This window comes from Hippoglossus hippoglossus, chromosome 11 (assembly GCF_009819705.1).
Source record: "Hippoglossus hippoglossus isolate fHipHip1 chromosome 11, fHipHip1.pri, whole genome shotgun sequence".
Lineage (NCBI taxonomy): Eukaryota > Metazoa > Chordata > Actinopteri > Pleuronectiformes > Pleuronectidae > Hippoglossus > Hippoglossus hippoglossus.
The window spans coordinates 16,351,695-16,378,258 of NC_047161.1; the positions used below are offsets into that span (position 1 = coordinate 16,351,695).

The following is a 26,564-nucleotide window of genomic DNA, read 5'->3' on the forward strand; positions in this document are numbered from 1 at the left end:
ATGATAGATGATAGATGATAGATGATAGATAGAAGAACTAAATGAATACATTGATTGAAAAACAATAAAAGTAAAAATAAAACAAGTTACCCTTATTGCTCTAGAGGTCAAGGAGGTCAGTCATCAAATATTTTCAATTCATCATAAACTGTTCTTCTGTGAGTGTAGAGAAGGTAAAAGTTAATAACTAAATAAATAAATAAATTGATTGAAAAGAAATATAATACAATTAAAAAGTACTAATTAAATAATGAGTTACCCTAACTGCTCATCAATTATTTCCAGTCCATCATGAGCTCTGAGAAGAGGTTTGACCTGTAGCATGTAGCAGTGGGAGAACTGGTGATCTGTGGTCAGTTACTGTGATCAACAGTAAAATTCCAGGTCTTTCCTCGTGTGGGTGTTTAGAATTGTACTGAAAAGTCCGATGTGACACGAACGCAGCATCTCTGGTATTTCTGGCAGCACGTAAAGGCACCACAGGTCCATCCTCTCCGGCATCAACAGTCCGGTCAACAACACTTCTGCCGCCGCCGCCGCTGCTCCGACACCCCGCGGACAAATCCTGCGAGCCTCCGCTGTCTCACACACCGACATGGACGCCCTCAGGTCGGCAGGGAGAGCCATCATCCGCAGCCCCAGCCTGGCCAAACAGTCGTGGAGCTCCGGCAGACACACAAGTAAGAACGGAGCTTCACGGGAGACATTTGTTTGTTTTGACTTTTGAACGTTTTTTGAACGTTTCGAAGTTGACTTGTACTTCACCTGAAACCCCCGAGTCACGGGCAGTTGTTTGTTTGACAACTTTATCAACGTGTCGGAAGCTTTTTTCGTTTTTTTAAAACGTGATGTTTGAAAGCGACAAAATGAAGTTGACACATTTGGAACTTTTGTGTTTGACAAAATCCGCTGCAAAGGAAAAGATGGGGGGGAGACGCGACGGTTGTTTTCTCTTGTTCGGTGAAGTTTTACACTTCTTTTATTCCTGTTGTCCTGGGGAATGAGTTTTCAATACATCCTGTTTGTTTTATATCCTGGAAGTTAATGTTGTTATGAACCTTGTCAAACGACCCAAGAAGAAGCCACTGTTTCCCTTGTTCCCATTTTGGATCAAATCTATTCCTGTTGGAAAAAAGTGAATTTGCTTGTTTTCAGTGTAGCTCATCTTGTGTCTTTAATATTCTGGAAATAAGTGTAATCATGAACCTTGACAGACAATGAGTTGTCGAATAAAATCAACGTTCTCTAGTTGGGTTCCATTTTAGACCAAATATTATTATGTGGACTTCTTGTTAGTTTGCTTGCTCATCCTGTTTCTTTAGTATCATGGAAGTACATAATAATGATAAAAACCACCAACCAAACATGTCACCTGATTAAGTTGAACTATTTTGATTTGCATATTTGAAATGATCTCACTCTTTTATTTATATATATATATATATATACATACACACACTTATATATTAATTTATTTTTACTTTGGAAAAACTTTTTTATTATGATAAAAGGATTATTTGAATGGATTTTAATCATTTGGCCAATCCAATACATTTTTTGATTGCCCTGATGAAAGCCTTAATGGCTGAAACAATCAGGGTTGTTTTACTGTTGAAATGATTTAATATCATGAGACTTTTCAACTTGCCCTTAGATTCTTTCAACTTGGTTAAAATAGATCAATCCCCAAACTGAAGAGCACCAGAGGGACAGCACTATACTCGCTTACTGTTTTTTGACAAAACTTATTTTATTGCCTTGTTAAACTCTCATTAGCAGTATTTTGGATAACACCTCCAGAGTTTGTGCAGAGGTCGTGATCAAAACCTACAACTCCTAGTGACCCTGTCTTCTGCTCAAGGGCCCTCCAGCAGGGCAGGAAGCTTGCCTCCCCACACACACACACTGCGACACTAACATGAAACGCATTTTAAATGCCACTCTGGCGACCATTGTAGCTCTCAAGGGCCACTTTGTAAGCTAAATCTGACTTGATCCCGGCCGGGTGGCGTGGAAAGCCTTGAAAGCTCCTCCGCCTGTAACCAAGAGGACGAGGCAGGAATGCTGCCTCGGGTCAGTCGGTGCACGGCCCCTGTTGGCCGTAGCTGGTCTATTTTAAATTCCATCAGAAAGGCCTAAATGGAGTTGCATAGTATAAAGGTACAGGCTGGATCACATAAACACATCCTACATTAGCACGTGTAACTTTAGGAGCGCGCCAGGAAAAATGTGTAATGACTCAGGAATCTGAGACTCTTAGGTGCAGCACATGAGGATGAGGGTTTAATGTAGTTACGCCGGCACAGCTATCAGTGGCTGTGGTTACATAGGCCAGTCTGATCGTGATCCATCCACAAGTACAGTGTGCGGTTAATGGTCAGTAAATAGAGTCGATGAGCTGATGCCTCCACTGTACGGGCTGCACAGTAAACGGTCAGAAAGTGACAGATCCAACATGCACAGTACTGGAGTGGAGGGCTTTTCACCATCACTGTTAATAAGGAGCAACACATACCAGAATAAACTGCTGCTGTGTTTATCATACAGAGGTCAAGCCGTCTGAAATGCTAACTTTTTCGCCCCTTTTTTGATTTGTACCAGAGAGTTAAACCAGCCTGCTTTAACCAAGCAACAGGATTTCTTTTTGCGAATTAGCTATTTATTTTTTTTGGACTGAGGTGTTTCCATGAGGCATGTTGACTTTAATTGGACTCTTGCTCTAATTATGAGTGGAATTAAAAGCTCCTTGTAAATGCAGCCAGTGTGACCCACTTGTTGTAGAAGTGGTGTATTGTAGTATAGATTACAAGGTCTTCTCTGGGCTGCAGGGCACACATTCCTCCCCATATCGCCCAGGCCTGACTTCAAGGTCTCCGACGGGACCGAGTCGGGGGGGCGACAGGTACTGTCAGGACCAGAGGACCAGGAGAGACATGTAGCATTTCACACAGATATTACCATTAATGGGGCTCTAGGTTTCTTCAGTTTGCATCGAGGACAGACCTTTTCAACCACATGAGGACTAACCCCATTTTCTTTTTAATGGCAGTGGCCTCCCCGCTCCGTAACCACTTCTCTTTTCTGCCCTCGCCAAGGACCAGCCAGAGGGTGCTCGTCTGCCGCAAACAGACTTTTTCCAGGGACTTCCTCGAATAGAAGCGTGCAACTCAAATTGACGCATAGTGACGTCAGAACCAGTGCCGGAATGGGAATATTTCTTCCCTATTATGAAGAAGTTATTTCACCAAAGTGTAGGATTTGCTGTCCGGTGTCTTTTCTCCTTCAGTGAGCAGCTTTTTGTCCTTCCTTTCTGTTTCCACTGTAATTTTCTGCTATTGTTGTCAGACTTTCACAGCAATCTGTTATTTACTCTGCTGGCAAAGTGGTATTTTTGAAGGCTGCGAGAACCAGTCGAAAATATCTTAACCTGCTTTAAATGTACTTAAGAGTCAAAGGTTCTCCTGGAGACAAGAAGTGAGTGGAATCAGTACTTTTTCTCAGTTGCAGATGCAGCAGGTTGTATTTAATGTGATCGACCAGATTCAAACTCACCAGATCAGAGGAATCTGTGTTAAGTTGTGAGAGGAGCCAAAGAGTCAAACTCAGTGAAAGGCTGGTCTCTGTAGACTGGCCTACACTGTGAGGACGGATATGAGAAGATATATGATGAGGCTTATTGTAAATAAGCCCTGCTCCTCCTGCACATAACCTCCTGGGGTCAGGGAGCAAGGACTGTGATATGTTAACATATCAGTGCCTTAACCTACCAAGTGGTTTATGGCTCCTCCGTTAAGGAAAAAAAAAAAGTGAAGGCATGTAATAGATTGTTCCTTGTTCAAGCACATTGTCTACTTAAAAATATCTTTTAAAAACTTATCAATTTGCCTCATTTATTGTTACTTTTCTTAGTAAGTGAGTAAACTTTATTTTTAAAAGCTACTGACAGGACAGGGGCAGTTGAGGGGCAAATCAGATTTTAGCTGGAGCCAGTGCCCCCCTGGCCTTGCCTCTAGATCTGCCCCTGACTTTGATTCTGATGTTTACATGAGTTGCATAGTCCGATTAAGATGTCAAGCAGTCTTAATTTGATTATTGCTTATTCCGAGTATGACCATATTTTGGTTAAGGTTATCAGATTCTGCTGTTTACATGAGTGTCTTATTCAAACTATTGTCTTGATGTTAATTTTAATCTTTCTGTCTAAATGAGGGACCTTGGAGCTAAATGTCTCTAAAGTGTTTGTTCAACTTCATAACACTTGCAGAGACGTCCAGACCAACTCAAGAAGTAAAACATTCAGTAGAAACCATGACATCATCTCCGACCAGTTTGGATCCCTTAAATTCAGAGTTGTTGTTTTATTTTAGCCTAGTGGACGTTTATCAGTGGAGTTAAAAGAAATGTTAAACGGTGGCATATGTTGGTTTTGTAAAAAAGGTTATTTGGCTCAGAGTGCTGTTGTGGTTCTAAGTTGCAGAACTGCAGTTGGTGGTTTCCACAGTGATTCAGTGTTTGGTGCAGACACACAAATCAGCCTGGATGTCAGTTTGGTCCTTTTTGGATCAGAACACTTGTTGCCACCCTGTTCAACAAAGGATTTCATGTGTGAACTCATCCATCAGTGTAGGATGAAGAAGCAGAAGACGAGAGCGTTGTCTTATCTCTTTGTAAATCGCCTCTTTTTTCGTACTTTCCCACTCTCATCAAAGACACGGCCACTTACCCTGCCATCACAAAAAGGCTAATTATTTTCTTTTACATCCAGAATTTTTTTCTCTCAACACAAACTTATTGTCGGCTTGTATTTCCAGCAGAGTCACCTGGTTTTAGTTGGACTCAGTTCGCATGTGCACACAACTGTCTCCTCTCATGCGTCGCTGTGTCTGACCTTTGATTCCACAGCCCTGCACTCTGTGGTAGAGCAGTGCCTGGTACCTCTACCTACCACTGCTGACAAAACTGATTCTGACAGTTTGACATTAAGTGCTATCATTCCCCAGGATAATGGTCTTTTAGTGACCACAGTTAATCCAGAGTGTTGTTTCTACCCATATCTTTATTTAAATTATTGATTCCATGTTCAGATTTGTAACGATTTCATTCAACACTGCACTCAAACATCCCCTGCTTGTGCTTAGATTTGCTCTGTTGGTGCCCTAACTGTGCTCTTGCTCATTTTTTGTTGCTTGGACAGATTTCCTGTGCTCCAGCTTCAGCTCTTCTCCTCGGGCTGGAGTGCTGGAGTATCACTCAGCCCAACACTTGTACCCACAGTGAGGGTGGGACGATACCTGACTTTCTATTGGTTGAGGAACAAAATATCAGAGTGCAAGCAGTTTGAGCATAAGCAGAGCAAATCTGAGCACAAGCAGGCAGGGTATATTTGAGCGAGAGTGCAGGCTTTTAAGTGTAAGCAATTCAAACTCTGAAAGTGTAAACCCTGCTCTCAAACTAAAAGACCACTCTTGAATAAAGATAGGGGGAAAAAATAAACCTATAGTCCAGTCTTTCCTTGAACAGTCTGTAAAACTTGCACTGGAACCTGCTAAAAGTCTTATGGGTGGCCCCTTAATGTGTTTGAATTTTGGTATGGATGGTGGTTCAAGCTAAAAAAAAAATTAAAAATAAAGAAACAACAAAATACACAATTATCAGCCACAGAGAAAAGTATGTTCCTGTGATTCCTTTTTCATTAACTTGTAATATTTAGAATCTGGACAAAAACTAAATTAAACTTTGAATCTAAACAAAACCAAGCTTATGCAATTCAGAAATTACACAGAAATCACAGTGCCTAAGTTCTTCCTCTCAGAGCTTTGGCTGCAGACTCTGATGTATCTGTCCCTCGAGGCTCTCACAGCGGGGTCCAGGACAACATGGTGTATGTATATATAAAACTTTATTACAGGCTCTAGACCCAATAGCAAGACATACACCATAAAGATGTGTTAAGCTGGAATTTAAATTCCTCCTAATGATTATGAATTAGTGGCTTCACAAAAATTATTCACAACACGGGTTTGGAAATGTTGTAATGTTTTTGGCACGAAGTTTGTCTTGTCATTATAGTTAATTTCAGCCTTTTAAGATAAATGTCTTTTATCTGCTTCAATCAAACAAGGATCTCTGTCAACCTCTAGAAACCCTCCATGTCAGTCTGACTTGACAAAGCACAGCCCTCCCCTTCATTTTATAGTGTGTCCACAAGGTGTGCGTGCATGTGTGCGTCAACATGTGTCTGCATGAGTGTGTGGTATGCACCACATCCCAGAGGAGTTCAATGCTACGAGGATGAGTTTCTCGGTATCTGAGATGTTTTTCCTGCCTTGGCTTCTCCCCTCCTTTTTGCTCTCTGAGGAAATCTCTGTAAACAAAGCCCACCGGGTCAGGGCCAGACAGCCCCTCTCAAAGAAAAGATAAGAGACTTCATGGAGGTAGCGGCTGTTCTTTTGACACTCCTCCTGATCTTCTGAGAAAACATATCGGCGTGCTATCTTTAAAATTTTTGCAGAAGTTAACATAAAAGTTGAGACAGTAATGCACTTTCAGAGAGACATCTGTGGCCTAGTTTGGGTAAATGTTATGTTACTTTTCAGAAAGGAGAACCACACTTTCCTCTTATCACAGTATGTCAGAGTCCATGTGTCTTTGCACCCATCTCTTTGCCTTTTTATTGTCAAGCGCTATATGTTTTGGAGTTGAAATATTTACTTTACATCGACCGTACCTCTGACCTAGATACCCTGTTTTGCCTTTCCACCTCAGGGAGTGAGCAGATGAAATGGCTCGACTTTAAAAAATCAACGTGGGCTGTTTACATTTCCTCTGATTGGTGTTTTTCTCGAACCCCCTTGAATGTTCTCACGACTAATGTTAATTTTGGGATATGAAATGGAGGGTAAAGCATCTGTGAAGCTGTAACCAACTAATAATTGATGTTTTTAACTTGATGAGCGGCACAGTGGTGCAGGGGGTTCGCATCATACCAACAAGGTTCTAGGTTTGAACCTGGCCGCTCTGTTTGAAGTTTGCATGTTGTCTGTGTGGGGTTTCTTCCTCTGGCTTCCTCCCACAGTCCAAATGTGCAGGTTGGGTTGATTTCAGACATGCACTGAACTTGAGACATTTTCCTGAAATATTCTAGGGCCTGTATGTGAGAACGGAAATGTCAGTTGCTGCGGCCAAGTTCTGAAACTTTTCCTGCCAGCTCCCAAGTAAAATATCTGGAAAATATGCGAGTGAGCGAACACAGCAGGACATTGGCAGGAGGATTCACCGCAAGCGAGTGAGCGTGTTGATGATGTTTCAACCCCGCGACATGGAAAAGTGAGAAGACTAAAACAATATATACCTAAGGATGAAAAAGAGGAGCCATACATGTAGAAGATGCAGACAAAGCTGTCAACTTTCAAACAAGATTCAAAAGCAAAAACAAGGGCCAAAGCTGAATTAATACGTCATTTCCAGCCTCTTGTATGCTCTACCCAGGCGCCAGCCCTGGCCTGAATGTTGCGGACATTGTCCTGTGTGTTTTGCGTCATTCTTCATATGTGAAAGGCAAATAACGTTCATGTCTCGGGTTAAATGCTTTAAATTGCCCATCGGTGTGAATGTGATAGTTGTTTCTCAGCTGTGTGATAGACCTGTCACCCACCGCCTACCACCCAGTGTCAGCTGACATTGGCCCCAGCCCTTCTATGATCCTTTAAGGATAAGTGAAATAGCCAATGAATGAATGAATGAACTTGATGAATAGGTGCAGCAACAAAATGTTTATTGACCCACTTTTCATGTAAAATACATTCATTTTTTCTCTCTCTCCCTGCAGAGCTTCCAGAGAACTGGACTGACACACGGGAGACCATCATAGAGGGCATGACCTTTAACCTTCGTCACCTTGGCATGACGCTGGTGGACCAGCCTAAGGGAGAGGACCTTTCAGCTGCTGCTGTGAAGAGGATTGTTGCCACGGTAATGGCTGGAGCAACAATCACAATGTCAAGAAGTTAGATGTTGTGTATTGAAAAGGAGAAGACGACTGAATTTTCATCCTGTATCATGTTGTCTTCACTGTCGACAATATCTACCGCAATCTGTCGGAGTAACCACAAGCAGCTCAAACTGACCACTCACAGGACCAATTGACCAATCGCTACAAGAAGTAGATGTATTTTTATTATTAATGTTGTAGCCTTATTTCAGCCTCATTCTAATTAAATGGGAACTAAATGATTCGCAAATTGCTGCAACACAACAAAAATTGGAACAGCGAAGGGGCGCTAAAAACGTCTGAATTCACTGTAGTCTCACGTGTGATTGAACAAAGGTCTTGGCTTTACTCTTTACCAGGCTAAAGCCAGTGGGAAGAAGTCCGAGAAGGTTGCTCTGAAGGTTTCCCCTCAGGGAATAGTGCTGCACGACAGCCTGACCAATAAACTCCTGGAAAACGTCTCCATTTACAGGTATGTGCAGCGCTGAAGGTTTTTTGTAGATTGGTGGCATATCAGTGTGTTGTTCCACTTACAAAGCCGTCAGGTAGATTAATGCTGTGTAGGTGTTCCAGCGCGTGGTTCCCTTATCCCATGAACCCTGCTTAAATACTCTGAATGCTGTTTGTCTAACCTGTGACTTGTGACCTGCAGAATATCCTACTGCACAGTGGACAAGCTGCACGACAAAGTGTTTGCTTACATCGCTCAGAACACCCTCAACGGGACCCTGGAGTGCCACGCCTACCTCTGCTCCAAGAGGAAAGTGGTGAGTTGTTAGACTCGAGTATCAGTGCTCTCATGTTTAATTCATGATCAGGATGAATAACGAGAGCGCAGTGAGTTTTAAATTGACTCAACATCGCCTCATTATGAATTTCTCAGTCAGAGTCTAGTGTATGTTTCTCTGTGGTTTGAGTGGATTTCTATGGGATAAGTATTGATACTAGGAAAAATGCTTTAAAGTCTAAAAGTCAGTGTTTGAAGGCTTGAAATCAAAGAAAAAATTGTATGCGTTAAAGTCAATGTTTTGACTGGCTGACATTGTTTTTTTAAATCTCTGCAAACGTTATTTTTTGTTTTGCGTTTTCTTTGTTCAAAACTGCAGCACTTATTTTAAAGTGTTTTTCCAACACATTATCAGAGTTTCAAAATGTTTTCACTGACCATCAGTTCTGGAGTTTCTGCAGGAATCACGTGATTCACAAGCTCGCAAATGTGAAAAAGTCTCTGAAAAGTGAGTGTTGTTACCTCAACTCTGAAATAAGTGCAACAGGACTGAAGGTGTACGTCCGCAAAGTTTCGAAATATGTTTTCCAACAGACATTCACCAGTTTACAGATCACACTTTTACGAGGTTTCAAAACTGCAAAACAAACTAATGCAGTGGGAGAAAAGAGACGCATTTGAAAACATGTTGGAGAAATGGTGTAAAAAGAGAGCTGCAGTTTTGAAGAGGAAAAAACTAAGATATAAAAAAAAAATGTTTGCAGAGATTTTAATAGTTTTATCATCAAAACATTATGCAAGGCTTCAAGACTTTGTTTCAATCGTGCAAAACTGTATTTTTATTTCAACCTTTTAATAGCCTTTTTTTTCAGTTCCATAATACAACATGATACTTATTCCTTAGATTCAAACCTGTCAGCATTTTCAGGTTGATCATTTGAATCTACCTGAGCCTGTGACCTCCCGGTCCATTAAACAGACGGGCCAGTGTCACAGGTTCCAAGTGATTCCTCTTCCTCCAAATGCTCGTTGGAGTAAGACGAATGCCCGGATGCACTTTTTGGTGTACACATGATATTCCTGTAACCGTGCTCCTCTGCATTTCCGACACTGTAGCTCAGCCTCCCCCTTCCTCCTTCCTAAGAGGAAACCCTAGAAGTGAAGCTCCTTGTGCCCTCTATCTTCTTCCTGTGTGTTGAAAAGCAGAAGGGCACTTTTCCTCTCATCTTACCTTCAACCACACTTATCCCGCTTTTCTCCCAGGATAACATGATAATACCCTGCTTCCTTTATACTTGATTCTCATCGGGCTTATGGAGATGTTGCTGATGACCTCTTTCTGTCCTCGGCCATAGCAGCACCCACTTCTTTGATTTAACTATTGGAAAGAACTTGCTTTCTGTGGTTTCTTATTAAAATTATATTCCTCATAGCCTCCAGTCTATTCTTAATGAATGAATAGCCTTATCTCAATTCAGCTGGCTTAAGGTGAAATCATCTCATCAGAATTCACTCAGCCTCTTGCAGGTTACATCAGTGGCACAACTAGTAATGTCAAACACTGAAGTGATTGTGGTGGTGAGAGAAATATAAATCATAACTTCTGGGGACAACTGTATTATCAGCTTTGCAGCTTTGCTTGTCTGTCACTATTGTGAATTTTAATGTATCAAATTGTCCAGTTTATACATTTACCAGTTAACTAATTGTACATCTAGCTATAGCTATAGGATGCCAACACTGTTGCTATTTTACAGCCACTGCCGGGGCTAAACTGATGTGGGAGGAAATCCCAGACCTGTCGTTGATTTACATACTGGAAATGTCTTAATGAAACACAGCCATTTGTCTCCTGCCTCCATTCTGGGTAAAAACAGTGACAAAACAGCTCAGGCTCTGGTTTATCTGCAATAATCATAGATAGCTGATGTATCAATCAGCCTCTAGTTGAAATGCCACTTTGCATCACTACCACAACAACAGGATCAGTTCACAAAATAAATGGCTCATTGTGATCAAGGTCCCCAATAATCATTCTTGTGTTTAACAGAGTTTCACTGGGGTCAGTGAACACAGAGGAACTCTCGTCACTCACTGTCTGTTACAAACTGTATTTCTCTCCTTCTCTCCAGGCTCAGGCTGTGGCTCTGACTGTGGCCCAGGCCTTCACAGTAGCTTTTGAACTCTGGCAAGTGGCCAAAGAAGGTAGACACCTCGCTCCCCACTCGTCAAGTCCTTGACAACACACACACACACACACACACACACACACACACACACACACACACACACACACACACACACACACACACACACACACACACACACACACACACACACACACACACACACACACCATCTTAACTTGCTTGTGTTATGTCTCTGTACATCTCTCTCCCTAGAGAAAGGGAAAAGAGGGACGTCTGGTTCAGCTGGAGAAACCAGCAGCAGCTCTCATTCAGAGAGCTCTAACAGCCTGGGGAGTCTGAAGGGGACAGGTAAAAAAAACAAGAGTCTGCAGTAAGGATTGTGGTTCTGTGAAACTGTTCCCAGGCTCAGCACAGGGCTTTGAATCATTGACTGTAAGTAAAGATGGACGACTTGTCTCCACTTCCTTCAACTGCAAAACAATGAAGCCAAAATATCACAGAAACGGGTGCTGCCATCTTGCACTAATGAAGCCATCCGGGGAGCAGTTATTGTGGTGTAGAGCCAATCGCACGTCAGCTGTCAATCGTGACGTTTTACCCTGTTTTATACCATCAAATAAAAAATCAAACCAAACTCATCTATAACATGAACACTGGAACATACATCAGTGTAGAACTACCTAAAATGACAGAAACCATCTTTGAGGAAAATTTATTTGATGTGTTTTTAAACTTTTTAATGTGGTCCATGTCTAATCTGTTGGTGGGGTGGGGTTTATAACTTATACTGCAGCCAGCCACCAGGGGGCGATCGGGATCATTTGGCTTCACTTTTGGGGAGCAGTCATGTGGTCCATCTTTAATTACAGTCTACTTTGAATGCATGCTAACATACTCGCACTGAAACTAGCATGTTGATATTTAGCATGTACGATGTTTAGCATGTTCGCCATCTTAGATTATATTATTATGCTAACATATGCTAATTAGCACGAAACCCAGATCACAGCTGCAGTTGATGGGACTTTTGTAGGTCATAGGTCAAAGTGTTGGACAACTTTTTGACCTGTTGGTGGCGCTTGATGAAGAGTCTGTTATAAATGTTCATTCTTGAAGTAACATAAATGTTTTTGTACCACGGCAAAGATATTTCAATAAAAAACAAAGATATCAACCTCATGCTGACACTAGAGGAAAGGTCAGGACGTCAGCATCATTGTTTTATTTTATTTCTCAAGGGAATGTGAGCAGACAAAGCAAATTTCAAGGCAATCCACTCAGGATATTTAACTCTGTGGTAAAACAACAATTGATTATCCTTCCTCTCACTTCACAACTAGATGTTGCCACAGACAACCTATTGAACATCGAGGACAGTGTGAATGTTGTGGTTGAGACCAATGGCAATATGGAAGAGGATCAGTTGGACAACCACAGGCCCCCGGAGACCAATAACAACCCTGCCTGGGTACGATTCTCCTCTTCTGCTCTTCCTCAGTGTCTCAAGTCTCCTTCAGACTGAAATCTTTATATTCATTTGCCATATGACATTGTGAGTGAAGTGGCTCAAGCCAGATATCTGTAGCTGACAAATTCTTACATTTTAGTGTCTCACACATTCATATTTTATATAATAGCAATTTGTGATAAGAAGAAAAAAATATGTAGATTTTGTCCTTTTTCCAAAATCTTGTGTTATTTAGTTAATCCACCATACATGAATTATTATATTTTAATTTCTATACTTCTTTTTTTAACGCGGTGTGTATTTTGTACTCTTTATTTCAGGGAAAAGAGGATGGTTTGGATGAAGCCTTCTCCAGGTGAGATCATTTTTGTTTTAATCGTTTTGTTATCAAGTGAAATTGATTGACTGATTCCCCATCTGCTTTTTTGTTATGATCACTGTCCCCAAAATTCTGCCATGTCAAATCCTCCAGTATCTCGTAGCTGCTGCTTGGCTCCACAGTGCCACTTACTGATGATTTGTGTGTACTGCAGAGTACAAGTCCTCCAACCTTGGGATTTCCTCGAGGAAATGAAGGATAACCTCGAGAGAAATGATGCAATCACTGACTTATTATAGTTTGGTTGACCACTGAGCTTTAAACTGTCTTCAATCTACTGTGTGTTTGTGTCTCCAGCTGTGCTCTGGATAGCTATGGTTCATGTCCAGGTAAAGTTGAGTACCGCTGTCTCACTGTGTAGTGTAGTGATCTGAATCACTAACCTAAATCCATTCCATTCAACCATCTCCCAACCCAATGACACAGTTTATAGGTCAGAAGTGTGAAATGGCTTCATGTGTCCTTTATTCACTCCCTCATGGAGAAAGTGTCGACTGGGCTCAGAAAAGGAAACTGATTCAAAGTACAGAATTTTCATCCTAGTTAAAAAATGCCATCATCTCTACCTGTCTCATCATCACCACAAATTAATAACCCTTTCTGTTATAGACTGTGTGTGTGTGTGTCCCTGTACTTATATCTTTGAGAGGACAGTTTTAAGCATGGATCAGATCAGTGAGGACAATTTGGGGAAGTGAGGACATTTTGACCGGTCCTCACTTTTTCAATGGGCTGTTTGAGGGTTAAGACTTGGTTTTAGGGTTAGAAGTAGGGTTGGGGCAAGGGTTAGGTATTTAGTTTGGACGGTTAAGGTTAGGGTGGGGGGCTAGGGAATGTATAATGTCAATGAGTGACCTCACTAAGGTGTGTGTGTGTGTGTGTGTGTGTGTGTGTGTGTGTGTGTGTGTGTGTGTGTGTGTGTGTGTGTGTGTGTGTGTGTGTGTGTGTGTGTGTGTGTGTGTGTGTGTGTGTGTGTGTGTGTGTGTGTGTGTGTGTGTGTGTGTGTGTGTGTGTGTACCAGAGCAATGGAAATAATGGGACTTCAGTGCACACAAAAAGCTTTGTTGTGCAGTGTTTGTGGTCATTGGTATAAAACTGGAGCAGTGGGTCTTAACTGAACCTCTGAGACTGTCGCACTGTTTGTCCCGTGGTTGTAATGAACGTCATGTCTTGAAGTAATCTTTCATGAATTATCTCTGAGAGAACTAAGGCTGTTTGCAGCCAAACAGAACAGCACAGATTACAACTGACTTGAGGTTTCAGTTATATAAAAACAGGTCTGAGCTGCGACATAAGTCTGTAGTCAGCTGAAAAAGAACAGCAGAAAGAGAAGACTGTTGTATGTAACTGGGGGAAAAAACTAATCCTACTGCACTGTACTACAAAATACGCCATCTTGCTGGACATCTAAGATCATGAATTCTGGCTGATGATCTTTTCCCGTGTATCCCAGCTTCAGACTACATGAGTTGGGAGTCATGCAGTCATAGCGACTATATGACTAACTGGGGACAGGGGCTCACACACTACACACTATTTCACCAGGAGAAACCACTCACTACTTCGTCTGATCACCAAACTACATTTGGTCACAAAATCACAAGCGAGAAGAGATGAACTGATTCCTTACAGGTTTCTTTCTTAGCCCATGTCCCATCTTTACACCAAGTTGTGTGGAAATCCATTTAGTAGTTTTTTGCGTAATCCTGTTCACAAGCAAATCAACCTACGAACTAACAAAAGGGGTAACAACAACGCAACAGTGAGCCACTCTGATAGTGGATGACATGTTCTTTCATTATGATGATTGCGGAAACTGAATCATTCCCACATACAACACATAAGCTTCTGTTGACAGGCCATCAGGATGGTGAACTTTGACCCTTGTGTCCTCCCAGCACACTGTCTTCAGAGAATCCCATCCACTGCCAGACACAGACATTTTACTGTTGTACACATGTTAACAATTCTTATATACTATATTAAAATCAGACATGTGTGGGAGAAGAAATTTAGATACAGAGCCCAGATGTCCTGGGAAATTAGATATACATGTATATCTAAAAGTGTTAAGCTATACATTTGACATAATCACCCTTGTTTGTTTTGTGGTTTCCTTGGGATTTATTAACAATTAGGGGAATTATGGAATAATAACAACCAGTTTATTCAAAGACTGAAATGATTCAAAAAAAGGATTAGAGCTCCTTATTTCTCCTCATCATCTCCTCTGTCTCCTCAGACTGGCAGTGTCGCGTACTAACCCCCAGGTCCTGGACATTGGGGTGACGCCACACGACTGGCTCACAGAACCCGACTGGGACAGCACCAACGGAAACACTCCACGCGGTCTCAGCCCATTCGGGGACAATACCTTCGGCTTCTGAGCACCACAAACACAGCAGAGGGAGACGACGACTGAGGCGAGGGGGGGAGGGGGGCGTCTTTATGGCTTTCTATGAATTAACCAGGCATCAGTGTCCCTGCGTATGGAAGATGAGGATCCAGTAAATCCATAAGGGAATAAGTGTAGAACTGTGGGATTACGTTTGGCCACTTCACCTTGTTGTTGCCTCCTTCACGTGGACGATTCTTCACTTGTTTGTGCTGCCCCCTGCCGACCAAAGCAATAATCTCTTCTTTCAGAGTCACTCTCCTGTCACCACACTGCAAACATTCCTCTCAAACGTCGTCTTATGTCAGCGTCTGTCCTTTTTGTTTACCTAACATTTGTCTGTAGTTTTGGCTTCATAATCTGTTTTGTACATGTGATTAGTTATAATTTATAGTTTTATAATTCTTTTTTTGTATATATATATACACAAATATATGGATGAAGACAAGAGAATGATTTAATTGAGACTGATGTACAGACTATCAACAGGCCTTAATAACAGCAGGACAATCAGCTATGCTACATCTTTCAGTTGTTTATGTACAGTATCAGTGGATTTATCCTTCCACCGCATCGGACGTATCCTAAAGATTGTTATATTTCTATAATCTGAAAAATCACTCTAGTTGTTTTGTTCATATGAAATCAACCAGTGGCTCGTTCAGAACTGTGCTGTTTACAGGTGCAACTTTTCCTCTGCATTGTAACAGTGTCCTCTTGAATGAAGCCCAGCAGCGCTCACCATTAAAATGTACATTATAACCAATCAGCATTGTATAGAATTAAAATATATTCATGAATAAAAAATGGGTTGATTTGGTTTATTTGATGCAATTTGTGAACAATTTATGCAGTCACAGGATGTAGAGCCGAGAAAAGGAACTTGGTGTGACTGAGGTTCAATGTTCAGTCTTGAAGTTTCCATCACAACGGCCATTTAGTAGTCGTTATGCTTTTAGTCATTTACAAGGTTAAGAATCTATGACAGGAGTATTACGAGAAAAGGTCGTGATTTAATAAGAAAAGAAGTCAACATTAAAAGACTACATAAATAATTTAACAACAAAAAGTGATAATACGAGAATAAAGTTGTAATGTAATGAGAAAGTTATAATATTGCAAGAATAAAGTTGTAATTTAATGAACAAAAAAGTAATATTGTGGGGAATAAAGTCAATGAGAAAAAAATTTACTTTTATGACAGTAAATAAAAAAAGTTTTTTAAGGGCGAGTCTGTGCTCACTGGAGTTCCACTTCTTCTGGATCCAAAGTCTTGAAACAATCTCTAATATCACACAGATGTTACCAACAATAACATCACAGTCGACCGCTGCCAAACATTTCCTCCTCCACAAAAGACAAGAAGAGATTTCCCACAAGTCTGTGTGGTTTCTTACACAATCTTTTCACAGTCCTGATACTTACAAAATATTAAATATTACGTTATTTGTGAAGCCTAAAGAATAATTTAACGAGATGCTCCACATTCCTTTATTTTAACACAGGTAACAGACTGATTTTACAAAAAAATCGTATTTCCTTTAAGTGAAACTTTGCTTCCAAAGCGACAGATTGACATTGAGAAATGTTTGTTCATGTTCACATCAAGAGTAAAGTAAGAAGATTGATGCCACCTAAGGCAACAACTAGAAACCAGTTGGTGTTCAGATTGGGAAAGGGAAAGAAACCATCCTGCTTGTGTTTGACAATGAAATTAATGAAGCTTTGAATTACGTTTTTTTTCATTATATCATGTGATATAATTAAATATTAAGTCTCCAGGATGAAACCTTGCAGACTAGAGTTTCACAGCCATTGTTGAGGTGGCAACTTTGTTTTGTAGGAATTTATTCTAACTGGCTTCAAAGCCAAAAGAGTATGAAACAAATGGAGCCGTCCTCTGGCATTTGTTGGAGCGAGGAGCTGTTTCGTGGAGCCCTGCAGGACACCACCTGCAGTGTGATGCATGTGTGTGTGGATCACTGCATCCGTCTCCCAGCAGGAGTCTCCACGGTCGACCGCCTGCAGCCACAGTTCTGAGGTTACTGCATATATTCTCACTTCCTTCCACTTACACCGAGTTTCTCTGGCTCAATACATGACAAATGTTTGTGACAGCTGGTAATTTGGTCTCCTCTGTGTGACTCCTCACTGGCTATGAAATGACACTATTCACACTGACAATGTAGTTCTCAGGGGATAGAGGTGAAGTTAGTTTATCCCGCCAGCAGGGGGCAGCCCTGCACTGACAGTGAAGTGAGGGCCAGGTTGCAGCTGAGGCGACTGTCAAAGTATCTCTCACAGTATCTGATGCTGGTCACATCTTTATCTCCCCGCCCGGACCCGGGGGGACATTTGTAGTCCCTGTTGCCAGGTGATGATGTTACAACATGTCTGATGAGCCGTCCTCCTCCTGCTCTGTCCTGGCAGGTCAGGTCATGGTAGGTGTGCGAGTGTCCCCTTGTTGGCTCCAAAGGATGCTTTGTGTCAGGCTGATCTGTTTGACCACCAGAGAGAGGAACATGATGGCAGGGGAGGAGGACACTCCAGACCTCGGCCTCATCAAGCTGCACACAGCACACATTGCTCGCCACGTTCTGTATTCAACCCATGTGTGTGTGTGAACAGAATTCTGGAGGGCTGAAAGTCACACGCTCTCCCCCCCTCTCTCTTTCTCTCTCTCTCTCTTAACAGGCTCTGGCTCAGTGAAGCAGTTTTTTTTTTTTTTACAATTCGTCCCGACAAGCTTACTTAAGCACTTGCATTATTTAACAGTCTTTTCCTCAAAGGGAGCTCTGACGCTCCCTCTGTAAGTTTGATGAAAGCGTGCCCGCTGAGAAACAGCCAGGCGAGCGTCTCCTCGCAGAGAGAGGACAGACACTGTGAAGGCCCCACGCACAACTTAAGTGGCAGCAGGAGCTCAATGTGAGTCATGTGCACCAAGGTCAAGTGACCCTATGAGATTTGTTTACAGCAAACTGTGTGTGACGTTTCAGATGAGCTGGTTTTCCTTTTTTTGGGGGTCGGTGTGTTTTTATTGATGCGTGATGAAGGTGAATATTAAATTTCTCACTCCAGTGAAAACCTGCGAAAAGGAAGCACTTACTTCAGCTCAGACACGTCTCTGTTCATCTGGCCTGTGTAAAAGTCGGTGGTGTAGACCTCAGTACATTATATATACACACACTCAGTATAGAGAGAAAATAAGTTCCAGCTCTGCTCCTTCTCATCGTGTTGAGCCCGAAGCAGAGGGGAAGGAAATGAAACCTGAAATCTGTGTATAAAAGGAATAGATGCACAATTTCACACATAAGCAGTGTTGTGTAAACACATCATAAAAAGCTGCTGTGGCTCAAAGTTCAGTTCGCACAGATTCAAATGAACTCTTTCATAGTTCACAATTCTGAACTCCGACGTGCACACTCACAAAAATAAACTAGCTCTCGTTTATTTGTTCCATGAAGAAAAAAAAAAACAAGCTGCTCTGATCTATTTTCAGTAGAACCTCTTCCTCCTCATCCATCCCCAGCCCTAAATCACTGCCACATGTTTAGAACTGGGCCCAAATGCTAAACTCAGACACAGAGGCAGGGTGACAGTGAATATTAGAATGTGCAAGAGGAGAATCCGACAGTTTGTGTGTGACTGGGCTGAGAGCACACAGGTAGGTGATGAATCCAATCCAGATGGAACACGACAAAAACCAGACAGAAGGTATGAACCTGAGATGCAAAGGTTCAGGATAGAAGGAAAAACACGATCAAAAAGGCACAAACAGCAGCAGTCTCTGCGGTTACCGACATTAACTGACGATCTGTCGTAAAACGGGTCCAGTGCCGGGGCTTAAATATGGCTGCGACAGGTGGGTTTGGATTGCATGGTGATAGGCAACAGGTGTGATGGGGTGAGGAGCAGGAGCAGATCTGGGGGGGGAAGGGAAACTGCAGATCCTGACAGCCACGCACCAAACTCAATGCATCAAGTCCTTTATTAGTCCTGCTGTGGGGAAATATGTGTTACAGCGGCAAAAAGAAATAGTCAAATACACATTCAGTAATAAAGTAGTTAAAAAATCACAATAGAAACACAAGGACTTGCATATATATGATATTGAAATTGGACGGATAGAAAATTATTATTGCGCAGTTAAATTAGTAGAAAACAGGTGCCTTAAAATAACGCATGTGGTGATTTGGCGCTATAAAATTAAAAGAAATTAAAAACCTGGGCGTGCTATGAAAGGTGCATGTGGTCTATACTGGGAGCAGAGGTGGGCGGAGCAGGAAGGAAAGACCTGCAATATCTGTCCCTCAGACGCTTGAACCGTTGACTTGGGGGGATTCGGCTGAATTATTACCTCCAACAATTGGAGATATGTTTTCATTGTTGATTGTAAGACTTTTAGCAGGATTGTGCAAAAACCACAAGACTGAGTTTATTGGTGGAAGGGAGGGGTACAGGCCCATGAAGAACCCATTCACTTTTGGAGCAGATTTAATTAAAGGGCTGGATACAGGGTTTTTCCCCCACCTTCCTTATCTTTGTGAGATTGGGCTTTTTTCAATGCTTTCTCAAGAACTAAAGCATAGATCTTCATGAAAAGATAACCAGGTATATTTAGGGAACTGATATCTATGATTGCTTGTGTGCAATTTAATGCAGCTTGTTGGAATTTAAGGGGACTGCGCTCTAGTACCATTCTTGTTATAGAATCACAGACACTAATGACTTTTGAAAGCCCATGAGCCCATGTTTAAGCACTTTAAACAATATGTCATGAAGCAGGAAAAACCTAAAAACAGATTAGTGTTCAAATGTAATCCAGCTTTATACGTATTCATCATGCAGAAAGTGGGGAAAAGAGGTTCACCAAACGTACACTGTAGAAACCTTATTTAACCTGCATGAACCAAATTATGCAGCAAAACTCAAAATAGATGAGAGGCTGGTCCAGGTTCCACTGCTGGCTTCATTACAGTCACTTCTCATAAGATGTTCTTCTTCTGATGTTTGTTGGCAGTTGGCTCACAGCTTTTTAGTGCATTCAACTGTGTGTGTGTGTGTTTCTTCTCTTTTCACAGAGCTCGGGTAGCAGCTCTCTCCCCCTTAGCCGTTTCCAATTTCTATGCTGTTAGGCTCTAGTCATCTCAGACTCCAACTTACTTTAATGAGCAGGTAACTACTACTACTGTTACTACAAATAATAATGATAATAACAATCAATAATAATAAACTTTAGTTCTATTAGATTCATTTCTAAGAGTTACGAGGTGTTCCTCAAAATAAAATGTAAGTGCAGAGTTATCAAATCACAGAAAAGCCTGATCAGACTCAGCAATGCAATAAAACAAAACAGATAATATAATAATTATTTAAAAAAGAACATGAAAACAATCAAATAAAAAATCTAATATAAATTTAAAATATAATGTACGTATGTAATCTATGTATGAGAGTGGTCTCATTCTTCTGGTCAAAGTCCTGGCAAGACAAATGCAATATTTGCAATAGAATTACAGACTTCATGTGATGATTTGCCTCACCCCACACACACACACACATGCACACACACACACACACACACACACACACACACACACACACACACACACACACACACACACACACACACACATAGAAAACCCTGTTCAATGTAAACATAAAGCCCACAGGCAGAAGGTGACATGGATGGAAGTTTCTGGCTCTCACTCGAACAGCAAAATCTCATGCATGGGTAAACAGACTTTGCAGGGGTCAAAGAGGATATACAGTGGTTATGTCACACACACACACACACACACACACACACACACACACACACACACACACACACACACACACACACACACACACACACACAACTTCACAACTTGGTGTGTGCTTCCTGTTTTTTTACAGCTGAGACAAGCACTGCAGCAAAACTGGCTCAGCATCGAGTAAACATTTAAGCAAACTAATCCATAGCTTTAGCTTCACGGGAGATGAATCTGCAGCAGCTGCGATCGATGCCATTCTTAATTCACATATCTAATAAATTCCGTGCTTAATGTGAGCTGTCAGCCATAATGTATTGGAGCAGTTGGGTGGAAAAATGGTGACATTAATTTTGCATTGTTCCTCTGTCTGGGTATTCAGATAACAGCCCTGAGTGCAGGGGGACAGAGACACACTTGAAAAGGGAGGCGAGCTCAGTGTATAATCCTGTTGATGCGTGTCCGTCCATGTGCTGTGTGGCTGTGTCTCCATGTCCTTCACGTCCACATCACGTCTGACACACACCGTCTTACCTTCCTGCCATCCAATGAACGGGAGAACAGAACCAAGAACAGAAGTGTTTGCCTCATTAGGCTCCATCAGCCTCCTCTGGCATTCTACTGAGTCATCATCTGCCACCACTGTTTACGCCATTCATTATGAAGCAAATATCACCATTTTATTTGACACAACACCATTAGCTTGTGTGTGTGTGTGTGTGTGCAAGTCAGGCAAAGTGTGTGAACACAGTTGTGCACTCTCTGAGTCTAATTTACATTTCCGGTTCCACAGGATGCCCAGGATATGTGTGTGTGTGTGTGTCAAAGTCTGCGATTGTTGTATTGATACACTGCGCCTGCTGATCCAGCCCCATAAACAAGCCTTGACTTTGAAGGCCTCGGCCGAATCCTTCGCAATCTAACCTTGTCACGCCCCGTATGCTGGAGGCCAACTCGGGCTCCCCACGCCCCCCGTTCGGATTCAGAGAGACAACTCCCACGCTCGCCAAACTCTCAAGTGATTTAGGTGTGTTGGGGGTCGGATTAAAAACAGATACAGGCCGGCAGTGAGAGTGATCTTTTTGCAAACATGCATTGTTAAATTACAATATCAAAAGAAATGAACGCCTTATGGTGTTATGACTCCTGTGGCCTTTTGTTGTGAGAATAGAACAAAGGAATAATAGTATTACCAGGAAGTCACTGTTCCTCACTACTGCGTGTCTGTGTTCATATTGTGAGTAAACAAAAGAAATGCAATGTGGTAATCAGGAGGCTTTTAGAAGTGTTCTTTTAGCCTTAGCTAAACTAATTGCCTCTCCTGGCTTTAGTCTGCTGTTTGTCAGCCTGTCTGGTGTTATTTCCTCTTTATAAAGCACTTGCAACTTACAATATAAATATATATAAACATTAATATTATTATTATTATAGTACATTACTGATCAGCTGACATTATCATTACGTGATACATATTCCTCAGTAGATTTATCTTTGATTAAATCACCAAAAACTAATCTGACAAACATACAGTCTTGCATAGACTTAGGTTTTTGCATTTTGAGGCTCCTGCCAAACTATTTAGAAGCTGTCATGTATAATCTCCTGTGCCCACTGTGCACGATGGGTGACTTGAAGCAAAGACCTGCAGGACCAGGGGTTAGCAGCAATGGATTGTAAGGAGGCCCCCCTTAAAGGGTTAATCTGCCAACACCACAGTGCTTGTTTTGTCTGGTCAGTCGTCTAAAACCCAGGTAATTTACTGTTATCCAAAGTTCAGTCTTCAACTGGGAGAAAAATAGTTTAAAGTCCATTTAGTAACTTGAATGTTGATCTTCATTAACGACGACATTCCATTACTACCGGACAAACTCCATTTGCTGGTGGATATAATAATATAAATAATGCACTGCGACTGAAAGCTCCAGTAGTGTTACTAAATGACAAGAAACTGAAAAAAAAATATTTTTTTATACTAATAATACAAATTTTCTAAGATATTCATTAATAAAATTATTTCAGAATTGGCATCACGTGTATATTCTACTGTATAGGTGGTAGAGTTTGTGTATCTGTGTGAATGTACAGTAAATGCCAAGAAACATGAATGGTGCTTTGAAAATACTTTATTTTTTTTCTGTGTTAATACATAATTAGACATTTATATTTTCATAGAAATAGTATATACATGTGTGTTTGTGTGTGTGTGTGTGTGTGTACCTGTGTGTGTACTGTCTTTATAGTTGTGAGGGGACCATCTTAATGTGAGGATATTTTAGCTGGTCCTCACAAATTCATTGGTTTGAGTGCTCGGGTTCAATTTAATTTAGGTTTAGACATTTAGTTGTGAGCTAGGGAATGCATCGTGTCAATGAGTGTACTCACAACCATAGAAAGACATGAGTGTGTGCATGTGTGTGTGGGTGGGTGGGTGTGTGTGTAGGTGTACCATGGATGTGAACGATAGCAGAGTCATGCTAGCCCTCATGAACAGGTTTTATCCCAAAAACATCAAAATGGACAACACAGACATGATTGTACATAAAACACTGACTCCATTATTCTGCTGTAAATCCATGCTTCTTGGTTATTTGCTGAAACATACAGTACAAACATACGCCATAAGTATAAAAGGTCCCTTCCTTTACTATGTGTGGGGCCTTATGGGGTAAGTAGTTCAAGGTTTTCAGAAGTTACTCGTCCAGTCATCTACATTACAGGCAAACTAGTGTGAACAAAGTGCGATGACAACATGGTAACGTTCGGTTGGCACATGGAGATGGGGTGAGCAGGAGTTGGGTTTAAGGCTGAGGTTACTGAGAAACTCAAGGTGATGTTGTGGAACAAAAACAGCACAACTGGAACATTTCTTATAATTAGATTAAGTAAATCTTACACATTTATCAGTGTGCTAAACATTTATACATGTAGACATGGCCAAGCACCTGGTTGCCAAAAATCCAAGGTTGTTTCCTGCAGCAAAGAATGTTTGGTACAAGAAGCAGACATTATTTGGCCACTGTCAAATGTGTTCACAACGTGTACTTTTAGCTCTTACTTTACACATACTTTGTTATGTCAATATCCATCCATCCATTCACCCATTATCTATTCTAACCCGAACCCTTTGAGGGTTGCGGAGGGAGGTGGAGCCAATCCCAGCTGACGATTGGCCAGAGGCGCGGTACACCTTGGACAGGTCTCCGGCGTATCACGATACAGACAAACAACCATTCACTCCTACGGTCAGTTTCAAACGAACCTAATCTGCATGTCTGGACTGTGGGAGGAAGCTGGAGCACTTCTCCCAGACACAGAAATTCCACAGCGGTGACTCTCAATATTCACTCCTCCAATGATGTACTCAAATCAAGACAATGCCACTCAACTGAGAATCCTATTAACATTCAAATATCTCATCATACTGGAATGAACTTGGAGTTTTGAGATCCACAGGGTGTAATGATCTTCTCTCTCCTGTCTCTTGCAGTTTTACTCCCTCTGACTCATCTTCCCTCCCCCTCCCCCTCCCCCTCTCTGCCTCTGTTTGTCCGTCTTTAGGATTTTCTGTCCGTCTCAGTCTCCATATTCTCACATGCCTCATTGGATGTTCACCATGAGCAGCTGTTGAGTCGCCTCCTGCAGCCTCAGATAGACAGAGACCGAGCTGTCGGAGCCAGACCCGCCTTCTGCTGCTTCCCTCAGTGTGACAGTTTGGTCCCCAGCCAGCCGGAGAATGGGCTCTGTGCGGGAGCCAGTGTTTTAAGTGAGTGTGTATGTGCACTTGGATTAGACCAGTGGAAAGTAATACCACTTGAGGTTCAGTGCTATTATAGCTTTACAGCACATTTGTACTTTTATCACCCACTATATCAGATTTACGTCCCGCTGATTTTTATCCCCGTGCAACCGGTTTATTGAGAAATTTAGAACAGAACAGTTTGTGTTGATCAATCACAAGTAGCATCATAAACTTCATATAATCACAAGTCTTCTCTTTTAGTCTCTTTCTGTTTGTTCGTGTGCAGGTGGGAAGCACTTCTCTGCCTTTTTCAAAATGGTTTCTATCTAAAACAAACTCGAGTTAATGGCCAACCACAACACTGGAGTCATTTATTCATCCTACACAGGCTTTTCTTCTAATCTCTCTCTATTTCAAGTCACACACGTTTTACTCCCGTTCTTACGGTTTGAGAGACTGGTGCGTGGATTCATCTAATGAGCTTTACTGCTGCCTTTGGTGGAAACCTTGAACAAGTTTTTGATGTTTGACCACAATGTCACCATCAGTGATGCCATGATTCCCTATAGTTGTACATCATTGCAGTACAGTAAAGCGGTTACACCACAGGAAGACGGGCACAAACATTAGGATATTTTACGTTACTCTTATATAACTTTTTTATCATGTTATTTTGCTAATACTGTTTAGTTAACCACTTTAAACGATTTTTAAGCGACCAATAACAAAGCCCTATCCCTTAGTTACACCTGTCAAGCTAGGGAATAGTGTGAAAATGTTTTTTTAGCTTAAAAAGATACCTGTTGCTATGTCAACCAAAATAAAGCTAACCTTTTCGCCATGAGTTTCTTAAAAATGCTGTCTCTGGCCACAGAACATGATATGGAGTATTTGAAACCTTTGTTAGAGATGGCTTTTCCAGTTGGGCTAAAGCAGTGGAACGATTCAGACTCTACGCAAAGTCAAACCTGCATGGAGCTGCTGTTAGCATCGTTGCCACTGCTAACGCGGGTGTTAACGTGGCTGCTTCTATTCCTGCCTGGAAGCAAAAACAGATGGCTGATGCGAGGCAAGCTTTGTTGGCTATTCTTTCCTCCATCCAATATGTTTCGTGTCAGGGATTGGCCATTAGAGGAAAAACAGACGAGGAGTCCAACTCGACCCAGTTGCTAAACTTGCGTACTCAAGATATCCCAGAGTTACGCTCATGGCTGGCTTGCAAGGAGTGCAAGTGGCTATCTCATGATATCATAAGCAAGGTGACTAAAATTATGGTCCATGACGTGCTTGAGAACGGCGAGTGAAGAAATAACGTTTTCTCAGTAATTATGGACGATACAGCCGATCAATAAGCAGGTGTCTGTCTGCTTTCATGTTGTGACTGAAAATCTAGAGTCAGAGGAGCTTTTTCTTGGAATTTATGAGACATCCAAAACAACAGGAGACACACTTTTCCAGCTGTTTAAAGATGTCCTGATGAGATTCTCACTACCAGTCAGTAAATGTGGGTCAAATGTGTCTGGCATAAGAACGGGTCTGCAGGCTCGCGTGCAGGAGCCCTGAGCTGCATCCACTCTGCACATCTTGTGAATTGATAACACTAATCAGAAACTCGCCAAATGAATCTCACATGGTTCCATGAGTTCACGTCAAAGAAGCACCGTCTTTGACGCCCCTGTGCCCTGATGTGCTTTACTTTGAAAGGGGCCTCCTTACAATCCATTGCTGCCAACTACAGCGCGCTAATGGATTTCCTCGAGGACAAAGGGGACACAGGAGGTAAAAGTGAATGGCCTGCTTTTACACACTGAAAGTCATGCTGAAATTCTTGAATGGAAATTGTCAGTGCTGCACTCGAAAAGAGCCAGCTGCACCTGCAGCCACCTGCAGAACCTGGAGAGCCCAACTGTTCCAAGACTGAGAAAAATTCCCCGCCGCCTGGAAGATGGAGGGGGGCTGCCAC

At 41.8% G+C, this 26,564-nt stretch overlaps 1 protein-coding gene across 2 annotated transcripts; it reads left to right on the forward strand.

The window, feature by feature from the left end:
* Positions 1-470: 470 nt before the first annotated feature.
* ldlrap1a (low density lipoprotein receptor adaptor protein 1a) lies at positions 471-15,929 on the forward strand. Of its 2 annotated transcripts, XM_034600370.1 has the most exons (10): positions 471-680; positions 7,829-7,971; positions 8,350-8,462; positions 8,643-8,757; positions 10,850-10,922; positions 11,120-11,215; positions 12,208-12,335; positions 12,656-12,690; positions 13,012-13,043; positions 14,957-15,929. In XM_034600370.1, the coding sequence occupies exons 1-10, from the start codon at positions 596-598 to the stop codon at positions 15,001-15,003; spliced, it is 867 nt and encodes a 288-aa protein (XP_034456261.1). In that variant the 5' UTR covers positions 471-595; the 3' UTR covers positions 15,004-15,929. The 2 variants fall into 2 exon arrangements, with proteins under 2 accessions (XP_034456261.1, XP_034456260.1); XM_034600369.1 differs by lacking the exon at positions 13,012-13,043.
* The last annotated feature ends 10,635 nt before the right edge of the window (positions 15,930-26,564 follow it).